Genomic DNA, 25,961 nt, shown 5'->3' on the forward strand with positions numbered 1-25,961 from the left:
ACTGAGTTTTAAAGCAACTCAAAAGAGGATGGATGGATGGATAGATCGATGGATTGATGGACTGACTGACAGATGGATCGATAAACCGATGGAGAGATGGACAGGTGTATGGATAATGCATGGATAGATAAACAAACAAGGGGCTTGACGTGTGATACACAGGCACAGCTCACTTTAGATAACAGCGGTGCATCTGGAGAGTCCATAGCTTCTCCAGATTGGAATGGACCTTGAAAATCAACCAGGTCCTCTCCCAGTTGAACTCCAACAACTTGACAGATCACTCCCACCTCGGCTCCATCATTCTCATCATCGGGATGATGACGACATTTGTAGATAAGCATGCAGATTCCTCATGACATGCCAACAGCTGCCTCCCTGTAGCTATCCTCGTCCTGCTTCCTCTGAGCAACACATACTGATGACTTCCTTCCTCGGTGGCTGTTCTTCAAATACTGGAAAACAGCTAAAAGCCACCCCTCACCCACTCCACATACCCAAGCCTTTAGCTTAGCATCTGGAATTCAACCAGACTAGCATGGTAGAAGGCTTTTGAATTTAATAAGAGTGCCAGTTATCAATTCATTAACCCTCAGCTCCAAACCGAGCCCTCTTTTCCAGCTCTGTGAGAATGGGGCTGGGCTTTGTCCATCGGCTCCTTTGCCGGATAGCTTGATACTAACCCTTGTCAGTAGAGGGTGATGGAGGGACACCCAGGGAGAAAGGGGGTTTCCGCCTCCAGGTTCCTGGGGGCTTCCTTCACCAGGCCACCGCAGGGTAACATTGACCACTGCCTCTCACCAGTCTCAGTGGGTCTCTCAGGGTAGCAGCTACCTCATCCACAGATAGGCAGCTGCCAAATCCCACTGCTGGCTCCATCATGCTGTAAGTTTTCAGTTCTTTCTCAGGTTCTGCCTAAAGTACTTTGAATAGTGTGTGTTATCTGCAAAATGACCCTAACACATACAGTATATTTATCTGCTTTGGTGAATAACACATTTACATGGCCATCATAATATAAGCATTGTTGATTTCTTGAAATGTTCTGATGTAGTCATGGAGGAAGAATGGGAGGTTAGGGAGGTAGCAAAAGAAAGCTAATTTATATCTATCATTGATTTTTATAATATTAATAATTATTATCATTATTATAAGACTTAGATGAATTTGTCACATACCAAACACTTTACATATTGACTCATTTAATCCTCACAAGAATGTTGTGAGATAGAATCATATTATTTCTCCCATTTTACAAAAGATGAAACTGAGATACAACAAAATCAAACAGCTTATCCAAAGTAGTACGACTATTAGGAGGTAGAAGCAGTTAACGTCTAAATAAGTAAACTAAGGAATAGAAGCATAAATGCATTATGTCAAGATATAGATGTTACTAGTAAAAGGAGCCGCTAAAATATTGGAATTCTGGGGACCAGGTTTTAAGGGAGGACAGAATAAGGAAGAAGAATATTGTTTTTACTTTAAATACTAGTTGATTTTAACTCCGTTCATACAGACTTGATAAAATAATTAATTCACTATAACTTAGATTAAAAATTCACACAGAGCCGGGCTCGATGGCTCAGCCTGTAATCCCACGCCTTTGGGAGGCTGAGGTGAGTGGACTGCCTGAGCCCGCGGGTTCGAGACCCGCCTGGGCAGCGAGACCTCATCTCTACAATAAATCAAAAAATCAGCCGGGCGTGGTAGCGCATGCCTGTAATTCTGGCTTCTCGGAAGGCTGAGGCGGAAGGATTGCCGGAGCCCAGCAGGCGAGGCTGCGGTGACTGGGAGCGGCCATGGCACTCTAGTCTGGGCAACCGAGTGAGACTCCAACTCAAAAAAAAAAGTCACACAGAATCTACTGACTGCTCAATCATACCTATCATCTCAAATTTATATGTCAATTGTTTTGTTTTCCGAACGAACTTAATAATTGTCGTTTGCTTTTATAGGGCCTACTTTTTAATAGGCTATCGTCCATCATGGCTACTTATACCCATCCTGAAACCCACCCTCTTACTACCATCAAATCTAAATTTGGAACACCAAAACGTGGTCTTTTCTAACTGCAGAGAAAGAAACAGCCTAAATGTATCGCATATCTACTCATTCGTTCACTCAGTGGACATTTATTTGACCCCTGCTCTATGACGGGCTCCAGTCTAGTTTCTAGGGACTGAAAGAAGAATGAGACAAAAAATAAACCTCTGCCTCAAGATCTGTATAGACTAGAACAGAAAGCAGACATGTAATCTATGTAGTAGAGACGCTTGCGGGCTTTACTGTAGAACGTCTATTTGCAATTGGTCTTAAGGCATGAAGAAGAGTGATGTCATATGTCAACTTGACTGGATCATGGGAGGCCAAGACATCATTCTGGGCACGTCTGTGAGGGTGTTTCTGAATGAGGTTAACATCTGAATCAGTAGACTGAGTAAAGCAGATGGCCTCCCTGATGTACGTGGGCCTCACCCAGTAAGTTGAAGACCTGAAGAGAACAAAAAGGTAGAATAAGAGAGGCTCCTTGTCTGATGGATTCAACTGGGACACTGATTTTTTTTTTCTTGCCTTTGAACTTTAGCTAAAACATTGGCTCTTCCTGGATCTAGAGGCTGCTGGCATTTGGACTGAAATGACAGCATCAACTCTCCTGTTCTCCAGCATAGACCATGGAATTTTTCAGCTTTCAAAATGATGTGGGCCAATCCTGAGCCAATTGTGTATAATAAATCTCATTTTCTCTCCCTACACACACACACATACACACACACATACACGTGTGTGTGTGTATATATATATAATTTCTCCCCAAATTGGCTGACATATATATATATAAAATCTCTTATCAAATTGGTTTGTTTCTCTGGAAAGTACTGACTAATATAATAAGGTTTTCGCAAAGTACAAAGTGAAGGAAATAACTCCAGATAGGGCAAATAAGCTTTCATAAAGTTCTGGAGGCATGAACAGACCCAGGATCCTTGGCTGCAGAGTAGAAGAGACTGAAGAGGGGGGGAAGGCTAAATTAGAGGATTTATAAAAAGAATATTCATGGAAATTAAATAAATCATTTAACGAGATTCTATGGTAAACTGTTTTATAAAAGAAACAGCCCCCTTTGTAATGCAAATAGACTATTTGATAGATCTGAATCTTCCATAAAGATAAAACATTTTTAATTGAATTTATGGGCAGGTGTTTCTTGCATGTAAAATGCACAGTAATCTATGCCTAAAATTATGTGACTATTTACTTATATTTTTAAGTATGCATAATTCCTAGAAAGATGGTTATAAAGAATTTTTACTATGAAAGTTTTCAAACACACACAAGAGCAAAAAAAAAAAAAAAAATAGTAAAATAAACCCCACTTCCCCACCCACTCGCCAGATGCAACAATAATCAACATTTTAACATAAATACTTCATCAATTCTTTTCTTCTTTCTTTCCTCTTTTCCCCTTTACTTTGTAGCATTTTATATTTTATTTTTTGAAATGAAGTTGTTGATTTGCCGTTAGGAGCCAAACTTTACAAAACATGGGCAAGCAGGACCCTTAGCTTGGTGAGATGCCTACAGTCTCAGAGGTGCTTAGGAAACAACGAAGACTGGGATGCCTATCAGCCGTCTCGAGGTCACTGGGGTCTTATCTCCTCACTGAGTGCTGCAGTCATGTTAGGAATCTCCCACATGACTAAAACTGCTTCTCGGTCTCTCCTCTCCCTCCACCTTCACGTACACACTCTCTGTAATGCGAGTCCGTCTTAATGGACTTGATCTACTCATTTGTCCACTTGTGGCAAAATGGAGTTGAGTGGTCCTGAGGCCTGGCAGGGACTCTAAGGGGCAGGTTCCCAGAAAAGATGGCGGAGGGGAGCAGTGCCCCACGTGAACCTCCTAAAATGATGTCAGGGGAGTTTGATCAAGAGATAATGAAGTTCTTTGTAGTATTTTAAAGCAAATCTCTCACGTAATTTCACCCCTCAATATTTTGTACGATGGCTAAAAAATAAGGATATTCTCATACATAACTGCAATACCATGATCTCACCCATCAAAATTAGCAGTTACTCCTTAGCACTATCGAATTCCCAGCTTATATTCAAATTTCCCCAATGATTTTTTTAAAAAACCAAACAAGCAAGGTGTTTTTAAAGATTTTCTTCCCTAGTTTCCATCCCTGGGCCCACCTACTGTATCTGGTTGTTATGTCCCTTAAATGTTACATTATTGAGAATGCTGCCCCCCTTTTTGAACATGCTCACATGTTTAAGAAACCAGGTCATTTGTCTTGGCATACCCCACATTCTAGATGTGCCTGCCTGCATGCCTGGTATGTTTCATGTAAGGTGTTTCTCTATTTCTTTTACGTCCTGTCAACTGGATGTTATATGCCAACTACCTGTCTTTGGTGGCATGTCTATCCAAATCTTTTGCCCACTTTCTAAAAGTCGTATGTTTTCCAGGCAAAGTGGGGACCAAAGGGAGGCCCAAACTTAGCCTATATGATGACCGCTTGTATACCTAACCCTGAATTGTATCCCACATCTTTAAAATAAAAAAAAATTAAAAACTTTAAGATAAGTAAATAAATAAAAGTTGCAAGTTTCCTTGTTACTGAATTTTTAGTGTTCTTCATATAAAAACTTTTATTGTTCTATGGAATATAAAACAAGGAAAGAAATCATAAATGAGCTTAAAGTTATTTACTGCCAGAAGAAAAACATGCACCAGGCAGCTGAGGGCTTGAAATAAAATAAAGCCCTCTTCTGGGATGAAATGAGCTTTCTGCCAACTCAGCGTTTCTGCGGTGGCAAAGCCAAGTTTCTGTGGGGAAAGACGCCTGGCTTCCCGGGGTGTCTGGATGCCCTGTTCTGCTGCACAGATTCCACACTGCAGTGCCTTCAGCCTGTCTTAGCAACTTCCTTTTGAAGAAAAACCCAAAGATTGTGGAATCCGATCTTTTCCAAATTCTCCGTGGAGTCCTGTAGGAATGAGTCAATGACACACATCACACCAAGACTCCATGTAAACGCTCGTGTCAGAGAAGCTTGGGTACACCCCCCTTTGATCTCTGGCATGCTCTTGCCAACGTGTGAAGCTACAGCTGCTGTAACCTGGTTCCAGTGACCCCATGCTGGCTCCTGGTGACCCTCCCCTGTAGCAGTCCATACGAGGTCTGAGTTGCCATCTTTAACGTGCAAAATTCTCTTGGTTTCTTTTTATAATTAAACTTGGAATTTTGCAGCTCTGTGCATTAATTTGAAACAAAAAATAGCTACTGATAGGCAGAACTTTAATGAATTACTTGCAACGGAATTGGGTATATAAGTCAAGCTTTCAAAGACAAAAGCAAGACAAAACAAATTTTTCTGATAATATTATAATATTGCCCACAGGAAACCTGAATACCTTTTTCAGTTCACATAACAATACATTTATTCTATAGTAACTAAGAAATTATTTTCCTTCAAAAGAAAAAGACTATGCATGTGCGACATCTTTGACAGTCATAACAAACCCACAAGACGGCTAAGCTGGTTCTTCTACAGTTGCATAGGCAGCAAGCGGTACCAGCAACACCAATAACCAAGTTTTCTGCCTCCAAATCCCATGATGTTGTCACTGTGCTCTGCTGACTCCCCGTAGGTGACACTTCACTGTTATCTGCACAAATCTAAGCCTGATGCACAGAAAACTCAAAAGAACGAATAGCATCTTTCCAGCCCTACAAAAGTGATCCAGTAATCAACTGTAGCATGGATGGATTTTTTTTTTTCATAAATAGTTCTGTATCATGACACATTTCTGATTCTGCTATAAGTTCTGTTTCTTTAAGAAAAGAAATTCCTTCAAGCTTTTTTCCCACTGAAGAATAGCTGACAAAGGGATATCTTACAACGAGACCATTTAAATGATTCAGAAAACCAAGAATGGCTCACTCCGTGGTGTCATTTCTTTGAACACAATTGTTGGAGCACAATTGTTTGGATGAATCCTACTCTCGCCCATTATCTGAACACAACGTGCAGCAGTAAATTGCATTTTGTGGTAACAATGCATCGACATTGGCCAGAACTCTATTTCAACTGCCAATAAAGGCAATGGAGAAGCATTCAGACCTGGAAGCACATGACAGAGAGAGGGAACACAGGGAGGGCCTGCAGTGGGTTTGTGGGGTGTGTCTTATCTGTTTGCAGCCATTATGTTTGGATCTGCATCTTTTCCAGAAAACTAAAAATAAGGGTCCCAAGAGGTGGGAAAAGGTTACTACTATAAAGTCAAGTTTTAATGACAAGAAGTTAAATTGTAACTGAATTCCTGGAGGATAATATTACATAATTTTCTTCAACAGGTTAGCTCCGCCAGGTATATGGAGATCCATTTAATGGCTTAATGTGGTCTATTAAGAAAATCAGCCTGTAGTCCAGCTCAGAAAGAACATGGGGCCACAGATCCTTATTAAAACCCCATGATATTGAGAGGACTCCTCATGGTCTTAACATTTTTAAAGCGAGGGTTATTTTTCAAAATTCTTTGTGGCACGAACTTGTCCGATCACATACTTAATCATTCAGCAGCAATTCACTGAGATCTTACTATATGCCAGGCACTATTCTAGATGGTGGCGAGAAAAGAGGCAGCTATTAGACAGATAATCAGTGCCGGAAGAGAGAAAGATGATGCTGTGAAAATGTAGAAAGACGGACCGACCCTAATCTAGGGAGCAGGGAGTCAGGTGCCACAGAGAGCACAGACTCTCTGTGATAAGTAATGGCTGGAGTCAAGGAATCAAGTCTCTCCTAATCTCTTCTGCTTTTGATAGAAATCGTTTTCCAGCAACAGCCTTTTCACCCAAATGTGAAGTGCCAGTAAAAGTGATTTTGTTAGATGAGAATGAAGCACTCCCGTTTTGCTTCAAAATGAATAAATGAGTTGCTTGTTATAGCTGGAACGGTGTGCCACGATTGTTCACACCCATGTCCATCTCTGCCATCAGGCGATAAGTTCCTTTAACACCAGGACTGTCCTGTTTGCCTTCATATTGATTCCTTTGGTCGTCTGCTCATCAGACGTTTAGGAAATGGCACTAGGATTATAAAGATAAATTAGAGGTCTTGGCCCTGAAGAAACTCCTGCTCTAGGCAGGGAACAAAACCATCCCTGTTACGTAGCGAGGGTAATGAGGGATATATGCAGGGGGAATGGGGGCGTGGAGGGGAGCTTGACCCAGTGTGGGGTCTGGGATGGGGTTAGGGAAGCTTCCTGGAGCAGGTAAAGCCAGTTCTCATGGCGTCTCCCAAAAGAACACGCGCAGGTAATTTTCTCTATACGAAATGAAAGAAGGCATGGCCTTGAGCCCATGATGAGAAACACCGTACTTGCAAGAGCGCATTCTCTTGGCACATCCAGGAGTACAACAGAAAGACACTCTTCTCCTTATAGCAGGTGAGAAAATCGGTGTTGGAAGAAGCTAAATGACTCTGGTCTCCCAGCAGGTGTAAGGGACTGTCAGAATGCAGACACTTCCATCTGGCGACTCTAATTCCAGCACTCCTTTCTATCTATCACCATTGCTTTCTGGAAAGCAAGCACACCTCTGGGCTAGAAGTGTGATGGAGAGCTGAATGCCAGGACCCACGGGAATCCCCAGGGATCAAGTGACTAGCCCCAGTCCTGGATAACTGCGGCACAGAACCTAGGTTGTATACAACGGTCAACAGCAGAGTGCTAAGAACTCCTCCTCCTCGAATAATTACAAGGACAAGCACAGAAGAAACAAATCCAGATATCCCTGCACAGCCCTGTATTGTCTTTCCCAAATGAACTTCTTCGGTGTCCACAGGCTGCTCTCCTCAGCCACTGCAGCCTCCCCTCCCACTGGGTCTTCACAATAAGAACCCAAACAAACTTCTCTTTTGGCTGTTCTCGTAAATGGCAGAGAGAACATTCCACATTGTTTGGGATAGCGGTCCAGAGACGTAATTACATGATTAAGCACTGCGTCCTCACCAGGAAATCTAAAGTACCATAATTACCATGACCGGGAGGGGGTGGGGGGTAAACAATGTGCAATCACTGCTGTTGACAAGGTTTTAAACTGAAGCCTGGGACTATGTCGGTTTCCATTAAAGGGGAAAGAAACATACTTCTTTATCTATGTTCATATCAAGAAATGCAACAAACTACAATCAAGAATATAATCAGGACTATAACAGAACACTGATTGCCCTTAATGACCTTATTATCTTTCATTAAATGTATTATGAAAACTGGGCAATGTATTTTTGTGGTTTTTTGAGTGATGTACATATATAATGTATGGCTGACCTTTACATTTATATATGATAATATTAGTAGAGGACTCCTATCTCTGTCTGTAGATAGAGACCATATGCCTTTTGTTATGTTGCACATGTGTCAAAAGCCTTGTATCATATACAAAAATTAATTTAAAGTCAATCACAGACATCTTAAGGTATATCTTAAATTATAAAACTTCTGGGGAAACAAACGGGAGAGATCTTTGTTAGTAGGGGTTGGACAAAGATCTCCTAGGTATGACATAAAAGTATGATCCCTAAAAGAATACATTGATAGATTAGAGCTCATCAAATTTTAAAACTTCTACTCTTTGAAGAACACTGTTAAAAGAAAGCAAAGACAAGCCACAGACTTAGAGAAGATATATTCAGATCATATATCTGATAAAGGACTTTCTAGAATATATAAAGAGGACCCAAAGCTCTAGTATAAGAAAATAATCAAGATATTTGAGCAGGCAATTTGTGGAAGAAGACATACAGATGGCAAGTAAGTGCATGAAAAAATACTCAATATAATTCAGTCATTAGGAAAATGCAAATGAAAAACACAAGGATATCCCACGGCACACCTGTTAGAATCACTGAAAGTAAAAAGATTCGCCATACCAAGAGTCGGTGAGCAAGTGAAGAAAGTGTAGCTCTCATACACTGCTAACAGGAATGTAACATGGTACAACCACTCTGGAAAACATTTTTGCAATTTCTTGAAAAGTTAAAAATGCCTCTACCATATGTTCTGCCTGCTTCATTTCTATGGATTTATCTAAGATAAACGAAAGTATGCATCCACACAAAGACTCACACATGAATGTTTATGTCAGCATTATTAGTGATAACCAGAGATGGAAAATGACCCAAATGCTCACCACCAGGTAAATGGATGATACAGCTAGACAATGGAATACTATTCAGCAACAAAAAGGAATGAACTATTGATACACACAAGAACATGGATGAATCTCAAATAATTGAGTTGAATGAAAGGAGCCAGACATAAAAGAATACCTGCTGTATGATTCCATGTAAAATCTTACAAAATATAAGCTTATCTGTAGTGACAGGAAGCAGATCAGAAGTTACCTGGGTGTTGGGATTGGAGAATGAGAAAGGCAGCATGGAGGCATGACAATGGCACATGAGAAAACTGAAGGGTAACTAATATGTTAATTATCTCGGTTGTGGTTATGGTCTTACAGTGTCCACATACATCGAAACTTAAATTGTCTACTTTAAAATGTGTACTTCCATATATACACATATAGGACCTATCCATATATGTGTGTGCACCTCAATCAAACTGTTTCTAAAAAAAATAATATTAAAAGAGAAAAAGACCCTTCCGCGTCACCCGCAGAGGGGTCCATATGGCGTTGTTCTCAATTCCCATCGTAACTTAAAGGGAAACTTTCACAATGTCCGGAGTCCTTGATGTCCTGCAAATGAAGGAGGAGGATGTCCTCAGATTCCTTGCAGCAGGCACCTACTTAGGTAGCACCAACCTTGACTTCCAAATGGAACAGTACATCTACAAAAGGAAGAGTATTGGTATCTACATTATAAATCTGAAGAGGACCTGGGAGAAGCTTCTGCTTCCAGCTCGTGCCATTGTTGCCACTGAAAACCCTGCTGATGTCAGTGTCGTATCTTCCAGGAATACTGACCAGCGGGCTGTGCTGACGTTTGCTGCTGCCACTGGAGCCACTCCTATCGCTGGTCACTTCACTCCTGGAACCTTCACCAACCAGATCCAGGCAGCCTTCTGGGAGCCCCGTCTGCTGGTGGTTACTGATCCCAGGGCTGACCACCGGCCTCTCACAGAGGCATCTTATGTTAACCTGCCCACCATTGCTCTGCATAACACAGACTCTCCTCTGCGCTATGTGGACATGGCTATCCCGTGCCACAATAAAGGAGCTCACTCAGTGGGTCTGATGTGGTGGATGCTGGCTCGGGAAGTTCTGCGCATGCGTGGCACCATCTCCCATGAACACCCGTGGGAGATTATGCCTGATCTCTACTTCTACAGAGATCCTGAAGAGATTGACAAGGAAGAGCAGGCTGCTGCTGAAAAAGCTGTGACCAAAGAAGAATTTCAGAGTGAATGGACGGCTCCAGCTCCTGAGTTCACTGCTACTCAGCCTGAGGTTGCAGACTGGTCTAAAGGTGTGCAGGTGCCCTCTGTGCCAATTCAGCAGTTTCCTACTGAAGACTGGAGTGCTCAGCCTGCCACAGAAGAATGGTCTGCAGCTCCCACTGCTCAGACCACTGAATGGGTAGGGACAACCACTGAGTGGTCTTAACCTCTTAAGCAACACAGGCTCTTAAGCAACATGGAAATAAGGTTGGTGGAAAATAAACTTGTTTCTAAGGGGAAAAAAAGAGAGAGAAAAAGCTGGAGTTCTGACCTAGTCCCTGCTACAGGCTAGCTGCCTAACAACAGTAAGTCACCAACTTTCTTGAGTTTCCATTTCCCACCCTGTGAAAAGAGATGATTCCCAAGGCTCTTCTAGCTCTAGTCATTTAATTAGAGGCATAGGTCACTATTTCCGGCAATCGCCACACTTTGGGAGTGCCCCAGAGCTGACTGCTGCCCAGAAGTCCCCGTGACATATCTGTCCTACCTGAATCACCACCCAGTGGGTGGCATCTGCATGGACAACACAACTTCTAAGTCGAGCTCGACCTTTGACTGTGCAGCTACTCCAGGTCCGCCTGTGCCCATGGCTTCCCTTTTCTCCCCGCCCCCCCCGGGTAAATGGCCAGGCCCCCTCCAGCCTGCTTCAAGGAACCTTAGCATCTGGTCTGATTGCTGGAAGTGCAGACTGGCCTTTCCCACAACCAGGATTTGAGTAAAACACTGCCAGGATTTTCAGACAAGGCGTCAAATCAGCCACGTGTGATAAGTGAACAATAGCCCTGGATGTTCCTGCCCTCCTGAATCAAAGACAAAAGCCTCCGCTTGTCACGACCTAGGCCTAGTGGCCACTGACGACTCACCAAAACCCCAACCATGCTCTGATTCTAGGGGCATCACATGCTTAGAGACAACTTTAAAGCTGGGGCTATGGACCAACCCAATCCCTACTCACCCACCCCCACCCCAATTTGGCTCTTGTTTCAATCTCTTCAACAAATGGACCTACGAATCTATCTATTTAACTGACTTCCCAGTAGACGCTACTTTGGTCTCGCAGCTTACTCCAAGGTTAGTTCCTTGGACTTGCTATAAGGGATTGTATCCCTGGCCCATTCATCAAGACTAAAGGTTTCTCACCAATGAGTCATCTAACCTTAATGACCACACACACCAGAAGGCCACCACCAGCCTATGTGCCCTTTTCCTTTTCACCCGGGGCCCTCCAGCCATGTCCTTCGTCATGCCCACCTGCTCTCGCCTGCTTGTCCGGGCAGCTTGGGCCCCGCCTGGCAGCCAGCTCCCTGCTGCACCCACCTGGGCCCAACCTGGAGCAGCCTCTTCTCCTGGCAACGCCGGCTTTAGCCAAGGCAGCCACAGCTCCGACAAACAGGTTGAAACATGTCTGGAAAAGCTTCAGAACAGGAAACTCTAAAATAAATATTCAATGCCAAGCTTCTGAAAACACTAAGGATCAAATATATCTTGCAATTATTTTAAACTATGTGCACGTAATTTATAATAGTTTCATCTAAAGATAAGACTGTTTTGGGCAATTGAGGAAATGATATAATATTTCAAGAGGTGAAATGCTACATGCTATAAGCTGGTATTCTCATAATTATGTTTTTGGAAATGAGGGGAAGGCCATGTCAGCAGTGACTTCATGGCTCCCAGGTACAGTTTGAGAAGGTGATCTAAAATTCACCTGGGTTTCACAAAACATTCCTTTTAGGAGAACAACTTTTAGTCAAAGCTCTGAAGTTATCCCATGGCATAAGTCTGGAGGCTTTTGCTTCCTCTACCGTAATAAAGCATTAGCTTATTAAGGTGAAATATGCTTTTCATGACAAGCAGACACAAAGTCCTGAAGCCTGTGAAAAAATATTTTTTAAAGTAAGGAAAATTATGGTCAAATCATTATTTACTGAGTGAAGAGGAGGAATCGAGGGTATGAATAAGCAAATGACAAAGTTTTTTAAATTACTCAAGTTTAGTTTTGTAATATGTTTTGTATCTCTATTTGATTTCTAAAAGCATCAGCTAGTCTAGAATTCACTTCAGCGAGAATAACAAAACCACATTGTGAAGACTTGGCTCTGCGATGGGCGGAAGAGCTGTCTGGTTCTCTCCACCTCACTCTCCTACTCAGTTCCTTCCCACAGCCGCCCCCAGCCCCAGTAGACTTCCCTTCAGGAAGACCCAAAGCCGGGGTCTAGGGCTAAACCTCGATGGGCCAGTCGTGAAGCCAGAGCCAGCTCCACACTGGTGGCAGCTGACAGAGCTGAGATAAAAAAGAGAAAAGACTTGGGAACTATTTCAGCGTTTTTAAAAAAGTCAAAGAATCTTTCCAAATTTTAGCACTAGAAAGGCTCTTGGAAGTTGCCATATAGGGAGATGAGGGTTTTCGTAAAAACATATACGGCATTAACAGGATGCCTGAACATGCATAAATAGCTTCCTGGGATGACGTAGCTTTCTTTTCCTTTTTTTCCCAAGCCCTTTGGTAGGTTGAATCATGGGCACTGACGTACTCAAGTCTGAGAACAAGGCCACTGACTATCTCTATGTGATGAGGGGGCAAAAGATAAAACAGAGATAATCCTGTGATGGGCAGTTTGCGTTACGTGAGAATGGAAAGGCCATTAAAGGAAGAAATGGGAAGGTCAGGCAGGAAAATTAATTTGGGGGCGAGAGTAAAAAAGAGTTTGGGTTTAGCCACGTAAAGTGAGACACATCCAACGTACAACTGGCTTTATAATCAACCACTGAAAATACAGTAACTTTCCGAGACATTAGGCCTCAGAGAGGGGTCAAGATAAGCTGTCATTGACAAAGTCAAAGCCAAGACAATCAGCACCAGCCATGGGTAGGTGGGTGGGTGACCAGAGCCAGGTGACAGAACGTGCATGAAGTCAGGGGACTACAGCCAGAGTCAGTTCCTTAAGTCATTAGAAGCACAAAGTGGCCACGGCAGCAAAAAATATAAGAGGCCAAAACCAAGGGTACAATCCAGTGTGAAGGTCAATAGAAACATGTAAACAAGAAGGGTGTGAATGCCAAGACTCGGGTATGGGGCAGTCCAAATTGACTTTCTGGAAGAATATCTGGAGTAATAGAGCCTGCTTTAACAGAGCTCTGGGGCACTCACAAAGTGTGATGCTTGCCACAATTCACCTTCCCAGGACCACTGTGGTGTACCAGGGCCTAACCCACATAAGTAACAAGCAATGGATGCTCCATGAAATAAACAGTTCAGAGGATGAAAAGACAAGCCACAGGCTTGGAGAACATATGTTTAAATCACATATCTGACAAAGGACAAAACCATCTTAAATCTCAACAATAAGAAAACAACAAACCAAATAAGAAATGGGAGAAAGATGTGAATAGACACCTAACCGCCAAAATATACAAGTAGCAGGCATGCATATGAAAAGATGCTCCACATCACATGTCATTAAGGAACTGCACATTAAAACAACAATTGGAAACTACTACACATCTATTATCACAACCAAAATCCAAAACACTGGCAATAGCAAGTGCTGGCAAGGATGTGGAACAACAGGAACTCTCATTCATTGCTGGTGGCAGAATAGTACCGCAATGGCAGATAGTTTGGCAGCTTCTTACAAAGCTAAACACAGTCTTACCATATAATCCAGCAATCACATCCCTAGATGTTTTCCCAATGAGTTAAGTGCTTCCGCGCAATCCAAGACCTGTATGCGAATGCTTATGGCAGCTGTGTTCATAACTGTTGTGTGTTTGTAGCTCTGTTCATAATTGCTGCAGTGGCAATGTATTTAAGGAGGTGAATGAGTAAACAACCTGTGCCATATCCCATACAATGATTATTATCCAGGAATAAGAAGATAGGAGTCATCTATCCACAAAAAGACATGGAGCAACCGTAAACACCATACTGTGGAGTGAAAACAAGTCAATCTAAAAGGCTACCTAGTGTGTGATTCCAACTACCTACAACTGGAATCATGCAACTGCATGCCGTTCTAGAAAAGACAAAGCTATGAACAGTGAAAAGTTAGTGGTTGCTTGAGGTTTGTAGGGATGAAGGGATGAACAGGTGAAGCAAAGGGAATTTTAGGGCAGTGAAACTATTCTGTATGATACGATAATGGTGGATATGCATGTTACACATTTGTCAAAACCCACAGAATGTACAACATCAAGAGTCAGCCCTAATGTAAACTATTGACTTTAGTTAATGATAACATGTCAATAGTGGCTTATCAATGATAACAAATATCCCACACTAATACAAGATGTTAATAAAAGGGGACATATATTGGGGGGGGTAATGTAGTGACTGTACTTCCTGATTCGTTTTTCTGTGAACCTAAAATTGATGTAAAAAAATTAAATTCTCACCCAGCAGGTGAGGCTGTGGTGGCCGGGAGCGGCCACTGCACTCCAGTCTGGGCAACAGAGTGAGACTCCAACATACACACACAAAAAAATTAAATTCTTTTTTTAAAAAGGTAATGTGTTTATACCTTCATGAAGACAGAAACGTCTGCCCTGCTTACCACTATATCTGGCCCCTAGCACCGTGACTTTCAAATAGTAGGTGATTAATTTTTAAAAGTTCTTTAACTGCTAACATGAATGTGTACATATACTAAATGTATATAAAAATGTTGAGTGGGTAGCAACTTAAAGACATGCCAATTCATCCATTTTTACCATCAAATAAAAAGGTTATCAATAGCCTAAGAGCAGACCATAGATTTTGTAGCACACTATTAGAGGGACCTAAATAAATTCAGAGAGAATAATTTTTGTTTTAGTTTAAAACTGATTTTTTTTTCATGTTAAAACACACTTTAATGGGAAATTCCGTTTACTCTTAAGGCAACTTTTTAAAAAATGCATCATTGGGGTGTCATTTAAGGAAAAATGAGATGCTAAGCTCTTGGCTTTTTCAGTCTTTACAGAATTCATGAGAAACTAGCAAAGGTCAGGACCAAACTTATTATGGAGAAACAGCAGACCAGATCTTAATTTACACTTACACTGCAAGGCCAGTCCTAAAGTTACCTTGTGTTGGAGAGCTTAATAATAATTTAGGTCTCACCAGAAAACTTACTCCAGGAGAAAACTTAAGGCTCTATACCTCAAACCTTTAGACTTCAAATAATAGCATCAATAACAACCAAGACTAGTTGCATAACTTTTTTCCTTTGACTTTCAGATTTCTGGTCTGTCTTTTTAATTTGGTGAACACTGAGTTGTTTAACTGACTTAGCATGTTAAACCTCATAATTAGCTGTTAACCAAGAGAGAAAAGAAATTTTACATTTTTTTTTACGTCCCTAGAGTTCTCATTCTTGGGAGATAACCATTTGTTAACTTTATTCAATAAATATAACTAACCAGATAAAACTTAAATCTCTTTAAAAGCTGCAGTTAAGTTATAGATTTTAGAAATGGACTAGAGGTACACTTTAAGATGCCTTGGCTTACTTTCTAGCTGGTTTTGATTTGGCTGTGGTTCATACATTTTAAAATAAGACTATTTGATTTTTAAATGACGACTCCATCTTGTATTTTACACCGTATTTTGCAAACGGAACTACATTCTATAATTAACTATTTCCAAGAAGGTTATTATTCTGTACTTTGTGCTTGGAGTGAAAGGTCAGTGTTCAGAAAATGTATTTCAGATATATATTGACTATTTATCAAATATCCAAATGTTATTTTCTCTCTCAGTGCTCGGAACGTCATATGATTACAACATTCAGAAGTGACATAATTGAAGTCAGGTCTTACAAAGATGAGTTAAAGATGATGCATCCTTTCACGAAAGACAATTTTTAAAAAATACACACACACAATAAAATTTTCCCTATTCCCTTACTGAATTTGATTTGCTTTTATTCCCTACCAGTGCAAATTGCTGTTCATGCCACTTTCATGAGTCCCTGTTTCTACCTCTGCCCAGGTATGTTGCCATTGGGTCAACCTTGGATTTCCTAGCAGGCGTCTTTGGTCCCTGGGTAGCCAATTTAAGCAATGAATTGTCCATCTGTTGCCCTAACTCCAGGCTACGTGACCAGCCCATCTGTGCTTGTTGACATTGTGTGTTACCTCACTCACTTGTGTGTGTGCTGCTAGAGTCACTCAGTGTTCCCCTACCTCTCCTTCTTCTCTCTCTCTTTCTCTTTCTCTCTCTCTCTCTCTCTCTCTCTGTGTGTGTGTGTGTGTGTGTGTGTGTGTGTGTGTGTGTGTGTGTGTCTGATCTATGGACACTTGGCTTCTTCTTTGTTCCATTCATCTTGGGCTTCTCTGCTCCATTGATCTTTTTCACACCACTTTCATTACGACCCAGAATTCTGTGCCCTGTATCACTGGCCCAGGCGTGATGGTAGTAAACAGGTCTTGCACACTTGTCCTATGTGATCTGTCCTCTAGAAGAGGAGTTTTTATTCTGCCACAACTGGTCCAGATTACAGGATGAACCTCCTTCATAAATGGCTCACCTACACACAGCTGTTCATTTCTTCCCTTTCTTTGCCATTTATTCTGACAGCTCATATCATCATTGTGAATCCATTTGGACTTGGCAGTGTCTATTTCCAGTCCAAATTGGGAAACAAGACCAAATAGCTTGGTTGCGCTTTCTTTTATGGAATTGCTGTATCCAAAGCATTCTCAGGGAGACTTGGCCAGGACCCTTCTCCAGAACTCTGTGTGTTCTCAGAAGGTGCAGACCAAACTGGAATTGTGAGCAACGGAACCGCTGTCAGCGAGGGCCTTTAGGCAGGGGTGAGGCAGACAGAGCCACAGTCAGGAGCACCAGCGAGCAGAGTAACGCTGTCGACCAGGGGGAAGCCCAGCAGAGCAGCAGTCACAATTTGCAAAGGCAAAGCTGGGGGCTTGGAAGATAAGATCCTGAGTCCAGGGGTTCGAGACCCGCCTGGGCAGGCGAGACCTCATCTCTACAATAAAATAAAAAAATTAGCCAGGAGTGGTAGCGCGCGCCTGTAATTTCAGCTACTCGGAAGGCTGAGGCGGAAGGATCGCCGGAGCCCAGCAGGTCGAGGCTGCGGCGGCCGGGGGCAGCCACTGCACTCCAGTCTGGGTGACAGAGTGAGAGGCCAACTCAAAAAAAAAAAAAGAAGAAGATAAGCTCCAGGAAAGGGGAGAAAGCACACCTGGAATCTCTCCTCCACGCCCAGACCACATTCCTTCAGTTCTGTATTCCCTATTACGGTATTCATTCCTGCAGCCGAATATTTAACAGATTGTTTTCTGAACTTTCCCAACGGCCCAGAAGGATGCTTTTCCTAGGAGTGGAGTGAGAGAAGTGGACCACTACAGACAGGAGAATGACGTGGATCCATAAATACTTGGCTTCACCACAAAGTAGATCCTTTACTCTGATTATGAATAATGTTCCTTTCAACAAATTGTGAATTAACTCTTCTTCGTGTACTTGTATTCCTTTTACAGGCTCAGTGTTTAAGAAAGTACTCTAGCTGGGCACAGTGGTTCATGCTTGTAATCCCAGCACGTTAGGAGGCAAAGGCGGGAGGATCATTTGAGCCCAGGAGTTCAAGATCAGGCTGGGCAACATAGCGAAATCCTGTCGCTACAAAAAATAATGATAACAAAAATTAGCTAGGCATGGTGGCGTGTGTGTGTGTGTGTGTGTGTATGTGTGTTCCCAGCTGCTCTGGAGGTTGACCCAGGAGGACCACTTGAGCACAGGAGTTGCAAGATGCGGTAAGTTGTGATTGTGCCACTGCATTCTAGCCTGGGCAACAGAGTGAGACCATGACTCAAAGAGAGAGAGAGAGAGATCCAGAAACTATAAAATTCTATTTATTTAGCTCCAGGAGCACTTGGGAAACTATCTGTGATGAGTTGTATCACCGTCCAACGGCCAACAGATGCTGAAGTTTTAAAATCCACTCCTCTTTGCCAGTCAATAGCCATAGATTTAAGTCTATTTAGTTTCAGGGCCTGATTAGGTTTGACAGGGTCAAAGGCAACAGATGAACATGTAGATCTGATTTTTTTAAATGTCTTCAATAACTCAAAGCCTTCTTCTGAACAGTCAGAGGCAAAGGCTGACTTCACTGAGACCTCTACTCCTTAAATCACCCAGAAGGAGTTGCCTCCTACGAGAAGGGAGCTACCAGTGAGAGCTTGGAACAGCCTTTGGACTTTTCTCGTGGTATTTTTTGACTCTTCGTCTAATCAGGAACCAGCACGCAGCTGGAAGGTTCGAAGAAGGGACTCTTGTACTAGCTCTGCAGCTCACTAATTATGGGGGTTTAGTCAAGTCGGCTATCTCCCTTGTCTGGGTTTGTTCATTTCTTTAAAAGGCATGTTAGCACACCCCCTCCCCACTCAGCTGTTAAGAAAATTGAAGTTGCTTCATGTAAGCGACTTGGAATTATGCCGGGCACATGGAAAACACTCAAAAATATTAGCCAAGCCGGGCTCGGTGGCTCAGCCTGTCATCCCGCACCTTTGGGAGGCTGAGGTGAGTGGATTGCCTGTGCCCACGGGTTCGAGACCCGTCTGGGCAGCGAGACCTCATCTCTACAATAAATCAAAAAAATCAGCCGGGCATGGTAGCACATGCCTGTAATTCCGGCTACTCGGAGGCTGAGGCGGAAGGATCGCCGGAGCCCAGCAGGCGAGGCTGCGGTGGCCGGGAGCGGCCACTGCACTCCAGTCTGGGCAACAGAGTGAGACTTCAACTCAAAAAAAAAAAAAATATTAGCCATTATTTTCGCTGCACTGATCTGGCCGGAGAGATCAGGGCCATCAAGTGTGTCCTGCCAGGAAAATAAAATTATGTCTTAGGCAAGAGAGTGAATGCTTAGACTAAGGTAAGTACCTTTCTAAATGAGACTCTACTTCTCATGAAAGCCTTCAGAAACTAGTCCAAAGACTGAGACACTTAAGTGAAGTTTATGGATGTAAACACAGTAGAGACCACAGGCTGTTAGAGTGTCTAAGTTGCCTCCTGCACTGAGCCCCAAGGTCTCTGAGGTCAAATTTTCCTGGGGTAAGGTCATTCTATATTTAATTACACTGCTTTCCGGGGAGCTGGAGAAGGCCTGTCCTCTTCCTCTTACTTCTAGGCTGTCTCAGGACCCCCCCAAGTCACTTGAATGCTTCCATCTGTCCATGTCCATTCCTGGCTATCCCTGAGAGAAACGATTCACCCCTTCCTAAAACATCCTTGACTATGAGCCCAAACTACACCTTGGAATGCCCTGACCAAGAATACGGCACATCAGCCTAGTAGGCAATCTTCCTGTTTGATATAACTAAAATGTTGGGGAAGATATATTTTCTAAATCTTCTAAAAATTCTTCACTGAGCTAGTATGGAAGAAAGAAAGGCACAGAAGTCTAAAACAAGGTGAAGATAAGAAACCTAGAAGATGAGCAAACTCCAAAGCTCTGGGAGTTTCTCCTGACCTGCTTTGGTAGCTGTTTGGGATGGGAGACGGAGGGCAGGAGATGAAGCCTAGCCCACCAGCCCCAAGTGAGGAATCTATCTTTAAAAAAACAAACAACCCATAGAGCTGATACTCTAAGGAACTACAGCCTCAGCTTGAGGGTGGACAGAGAAAGACACCTGGCCCACAGAAAGGGCACCCTGGAGACTCACTTGTCTGAATGCTAGTACTCTGTGAGGAGAGAAAAGATACCTTCCCTGAGAATTTATACCACCAGCCACCTGTCCACAGATGTGCTGCCCAGATTTTTGTCATGGCTGTGGTGGGCAAAGCCCCCAGCTGACTGGCAACAGCTAGCAGAAGTCCTCTCTGGCAGAACTTTGCTTCAACCTGAGCCTCTGGGACAACTCCGCACCAAGAGTTCTTGCATTAAGCGCTCTGCTATGTGGTTAAAACCAATTTCCCGTGTTTACAGCAGCTTAATTCACGATTGTCAAAACTTGGAAGCAACCGAGATGTCCTTCAGTAGGTGGGTGGATAAGCAAATTGTAGCTCACCCAGACCACGGAATATTATTTTGCACCAAAAAGAAATGAGCTATCAAGCCATGAAAAGACATGGTGGACACTTAAGTGCAATTCCTAAAAGAAGACAGTCTGAAAAGGTCAAGGGCTGTATGATTCCAACTGTATGACATTCTGGACAAGGTGAAAGCATAAGATAGTAAAAAGATCAGTGGTTGCCAAAGGTTGGGGGGAGGGAAGGTGGGGTGAACAGGGGGAGGACTGAGGATTTTTAGGGCAGCGACACTACTCTGTACGACACCGTAATGGTGAATACAAGTCATTGTACATTCATCAAAACATCAAGAATGAACTTAATGTAAACTGTGAACTCTGGGCGATAATGACGTGTTCATGTAGGTTTGTGGCTGTAGCAAATGTACCACTTTGCGGGGTGGGGCTTGACAGTGGACAGTCGGGGAGGCTGTGGGTATGTGGGGGTGGAAATTAGATAGGAACTCTCTGTACATTCTGCTCAATTTTTCTGTGAACCATAACGGCTCTTTTGAAAATTTTATTCATTTAAAAATGTACTAAAGATCAAAAAATAAAACCTCATCTTCCCATGCTCCCCATATCCCACTGGAGCACCCCCTCCTTCACCCACCGAGTACGCGGTTTCTCCATTTTACAACCTGACTCTCAAAAGTGAACAGATTCTTTTCCCTGGAGCATTTTTAAACTATCAAACACAGTTTTAAACACGGTGATAGATTTTTTTTTCTAGTGCACAAAGACACACAAGTTCAGGTACCTATGGCTTTTTGTCAACCCACCCTTCCAGAGCAAAGCAAGTCTGCTAACAGGGGCATGGGTGTGGCAGTTGCCAGCAGGTCCTTAGCTGCCAGGAATGAGGGGTGTGGGGGGGCATATTTAAATGAAATATGCCCAAGAAACAGAGCTGAAATTGAAAATGAAGGCCCACTAGTCGTCGGGGATTGAATGGGATGCTCTGGACCTCGTGCTGGGCAAGACCTAGACTGGACACGGAAATGTCTCTGCCAAGGGGTTCCTGTCCAGCCTGGAGACACCTCTGAGGAAGCAGAGAATGAAAAGGCCCTTCTCCCCGCAGGTCTCCCCGACAATCTCCCCGACAGTGGACAGTCGGGGAGGCTGTGGGTGTCCGTCAGCATCCAACGTGCAGCCTTCCAGAGGATGCTAGTGACAAATGAGGTGTGGCTGGCCTTCTCCTGCTGTGAGTTTCAGCCTACAGTGGACGCATCCCTGGTTCTCAACTGCTCTGCAGACTAAGCTCCTTGTGAGTTCTAAGAAGGCATTTTTATAAGCCATTTTCTGAAGACAGAACAATGAAGACAGCAGAGAAGCGGGTGCCTGTCTTCCAATCAGGCATCATGGACACTGCTTAAATATTAGACTTCTGTGTGAAATTTTTGTCTTAAGGAAAGATTCTAATACCTAATAAAAGTTTCAGAAATCACTGGATTAGGTGACCTCTAAGGTTCACCCAACTAAAGAAAAAGAAGCCCCACATTTCTGTAGATCAAGTCCATCTAAATGGTGTTAGACCACTAGACGTTTTTATAAGCCATTTTCCAAATTCTAGAAGAGCTTAATGGCTGATTTAGTATTTTTAAATTATCCTAAAATGCTCAAGAAAGGCATGTGAAAATGCTTTTATGGGAAATGAACAAAGAAAAAGCTTAGAAAGAGACAGTCTGAGATATAAACCCTGTTTTATTTTCAGTCCACCAGCAGAGACTGTCAATGCCTCTCATTTGCTAGAGAATGCACTGGGCAACTTTCTAAGTGTCCCTGAGCCCCTGACACCTTTGCAAGTGTGTACACTGATGCTGCTCTAACTCACAGACCTGTGACAGGGGTAAGAGGGATGTGTGCAGATTACAAGCTAGCGATTAATACAGACTGCCGTGGTCACATCCGTTGAGAGCATTAAGTTATAAACTGTTTTCCTAAACCTAAGGTGTGTATTCTATCACCAGTTCCTGTGATTGTTTTTTAAGCATTGTAATAATAAGCCAGAGCGGAAAACCCAGCTTATCCTTAATTAGAGGCAAGAAGAGGGAAGAGGAAACACCAAGAAAGAAAAGGAAAGCAACAACTACAAGTAAAAAGGCCTGAAACAAACACATTGGGGGAGAGTGGTCTTCCTCGTCAGGATGCTCCTGCCTGATACATAACACCAGCTCCTGTTTTCAGTCAGTTCTGTCCCCTGGCATTCCCTGAGAGACCTCACAATTCCATGCATCAGAGGCTAGGATTCACTAAGTAAAGCTTATCCCAAAGCTGCGGGGCCTCGGTGGTTTGGAAATGACACCCCAGGCCAAGGAGACCCTGACAAATCGGAGCCACAGCCCCAGTATACAGCAGCGAACCCTCCTGAAGCCATTCATGTCTGGGTGTTCCACTCCCGTGATGGGTGACCATGTTTTGTTTTCTTTTGTATGAGTCCCTCTTGTTGCAATTTTCACTTGGCAGATGGGCCAGTAATTGACCCAGATATTTATTTTTAATGTAGCTTAGAAAGAAAAAAAAAGGAAACCTTATTCTAAGGCTGTAAAAATTGTCAGTCATTATGAAGTAATTAAGACCCAGCATATCACATAAAATTCCTAGAGAAGCTCAACCCCCCCATAAGGTTATTTTCTCATATTACATTACGACTCCATTATATGTGATCTGAAAATATCAGTGTAGGCACATTCATCAATTGCTTTTGCAATTATGTTTTAAGAACTGCTTGCTCTAGCAAATTCCTCTTAATCTCCTTTCTAAGTCTTTGAGAATATAATCCTGAAACAATGAAAGAATAACCTATTTCTAGTGTTGGATGGATATAAAGGATGTTTTTATTATTGTTCTTTTCCATTTGATTTATTTTCCACTTGAATGGCCTATCGGAATTTTACCGCCAGATATGCTGAAATATTGACACATTTAACTACTTCAAGTCTGACAGTCTGTTGACCTCTGATCACCGCACCTGTTCCTCAGCAGTGATTTAAGCCGTTCAAGGAGCGAGGTGGCTTGAACAGCCGAACAAGCTAAGAGAATATTAAAATATCAAGGTCATACAAAGAATGTATAGCACAGGCAATAGACTTCGGAGAATCCGTAAACTGTCAACATTCATGCACCCCTCACCCTTGAATGACAGAGAACAGACCCTGACATCGTTGGGTCGATGGACCTGATGAGGAAGAAAAGGCATCAAATGCTTCCTTTTCTCATCTGAGGATGCCAGTCTTGCGGTGCCTGGTGTTTTGGTGCCTGCCAGCCTCTAGTTCTTGGCAGCTGTAAAAAATCTTCATTCTCTCTGATGTCTGATGCCGAAGTTAAATATGTTGGCCAACTTGAACTATCTCCAGCAAAATGCGTCCGTGTCTATTTGACGTCCATTTTGGGAACTTTGAACTACCCGTTAGCCTACAGGTCCTGTGTCTACAATGAGTATGAGAGACCATGTGATTTCGTCTAGACGCTGCGTAAGAGCCCACATGGAGTCGCTGTCATTTCAGAATCCGTGGTTGAAGGACCTGTGTGATGACCACAAGCTGCTCTGAATTCAGTGACACGAGTGAGTGTATATTTTACTTCTGGCAACGCTGTTTCCCTTGTGTGTTGAAAACTGAAGCAGGTATGAGAGCGATGACTCCATGTGGGGTCTGGAGCCCACGTTTGGTGGACAAATCACTTTGCAGACTGTTTGCCCCGACTCTGCAAGCTCTCGGGGTCCACAGCTCAGGCTGTGGAGTCAAGTTACAGAAGCTCTGAAAGAGAAGGCGGTGAGGAGGCAAGGAAACCACCCTCCTGTTTGGTGACTTCCTTTCTCAGCCCCAAGTCCAGGGCTCCTGTAGGCTCTCGGTGGCACAGCACCCCACCCTCAGCTCTGCTCTTGGCTGTAGCTGACGGTCTTAAAGCATCTAGAGATGCAAGAACTTTCCATTAGGAAACTTCAGTACTCAATCATGAGCAAAAATCCAGCCTAACAGAAATGATACACAGGAACTAAATGACCAAAATATTGATTTCTTGAAATCGTAACACTTCCAACTCTTTAAAAGCCACCTCCCACTCTGAATCCTTCACTTCCACCCTAACCCAACAGGGCAGAATGAACGCACAATTTGAATTTCCTCTTAGGACTCTAGCCACTCCGTGATCTGGGAAAACAAGTACATTTTCAACCCTTTTACTCAAATCACTTAATCTCTCTCAGCCCCAGTTTCCTTAACTGACAAAGAAAGTAGTCTCAGTGGTTTTCAGATATTCTTAAGAACTTCTAAAAATGAAATATTAGTATCCCAATACATAATATAGCTAAAAGCTGTGAGTGGATTTTCAAGTCGCTTAAATCTTTGTTATTTCATTCAAATACCCCATTACTTATAGTACCCCTGCAGTTTCTTTATGGAGCCCAGGGGCTCCACGGTCACCCTGTTTAAAAACCACTAAACTGGAAGATGGCTAAAGTCCCTTCCAGGTCTGAAATTCTATGATCTCCCCATGACCCATGCCCCCAACTTCTGATGTCAGCCCTTCGGAAGGGTGCCACTTGTTAAAGAGCCAAGCTTCTTGTCTCTGGTGATGAGGTTTAGAAAAAACAAAGCCAGTAATGTCCCACTATCTGTTTTTTCCATTCAGGTAATGGAACTCATTCATGGAACTCATCTCTCTCGAACAGTTAGCTACGTGGATGGGACAGTCAGGGGGAGATGGAATTGACTGAGGGAGTTGTCTTTGGTCTCAGGGGTCACAACTGTGAGTCAATGGTCTCTACCCTTGAGGCTTGCTTTCTGCCTGTTGGTTTGAGGAAGATAAGCATTTTTAGTCTACTTGCTATAAACTCAAGAGCCAAGTTTATGCCTACAATAAAAGGGGAAAAAAGTGATCAAACTGCTTGTAGCATGAACTGAACACCAGAACTCTTGCATTTTCAGGAATATGTCAATAACTTAGTGATTTACCTTGACTGACGTTGAAATGAGTACAATAAGACTGACTATGCACTAAAAAGAGATTTAATGGAGTCTGTGAGGAATTTAGAATGAGTTTTACCTTGCTTGATAAAATCTGCTAATAACAGAACTCATCCCTACTTTGGGGAAGAATGGAATCATTAAACTCATGTAAGATACATAGACATGTACTTCCACCCAAACACTTCAAAAATTAAGTCAAACTGAAAAAAAGTATACTGAGTTGCTTTATATTAGTGAAGAAATTATTATTCAATGCTTAATTCGAGCTCTTAAGCAACAGGGAAATAACAACAGGCATTTGGGGAAGAGAGTCGAGTTGACCTCCTGAGAATATAGCCAAGGAAGAGGAGAAAATGGAACCTGTGTGCTGCTCAAGGAATACACACTGTAGCTAACCCAGCCTCCTGCCAAGCAATACTGCCCAACCCACCACTTTTGCCTTTAACATGCCCAAGAGCTAGAGTGACAGAAAGTGTATGTCCCAGATTTTCTAGAATATGGAAGATGTGAAAATACTTT

At 42.8% G+C, this 25,961-nt stretch overlaps 2 protein-coding genes across 2 annotated transcripts in view; one reads left to right on the forward strand and one right to left on the reverse strand.

The window, feature by feature from the left end:
• MSRA (methionine sulfoxide reductase A) overlaps window positions 1-25,961 on the reverse strand; it is a gene marked incomplete at its 3' end in the record, with an annotated part of 260,139 nt that overhangs the window by 66,674 nt on the left and 167,504 nt on the right. The window lies entirely within an intron of this gene.
• On the forward strand, window positions 9,746-10,687 carry LOC110595933 (40S ribosomal protein SA-like). Its single transcript, XM_021714154.1, has one exon. The coding sequence runs from the start codon at window positions 9,746-9,748 to the stop codon at window positions 10,631-10,633; it is 888 nt and encodes a 295-aa protein (XP_021569829.1). The 3' UTR covers window positions 10,634-10,687.

The sequence above is a fragment of the Carlito syrichta genome, unplaced genomic scaffold (assembly GCF_000164805.1).
Source record: "Carlito syrichta isolate Samal-C Ts95f unplaced genomic scaffold, Tarsius_syrichta-2.0.1 Scaffold305281, whole genome shotgun sequence".
NCBI lineage: Eukaryota > Metazoa > Chordata > Mammalia > Primates > Tarsiidae > Carlito > Carlito syrichta.

Excerpts from the sequence above, each read along its gene's own strand:
- LOC110595933 (XM_021714154.1), top strand. The coding sequence starts at position 9,746 with ATGTCCGGAGTCCTTGATGTCCTGCAAATGAAGGAGGAGGATGTCCTC.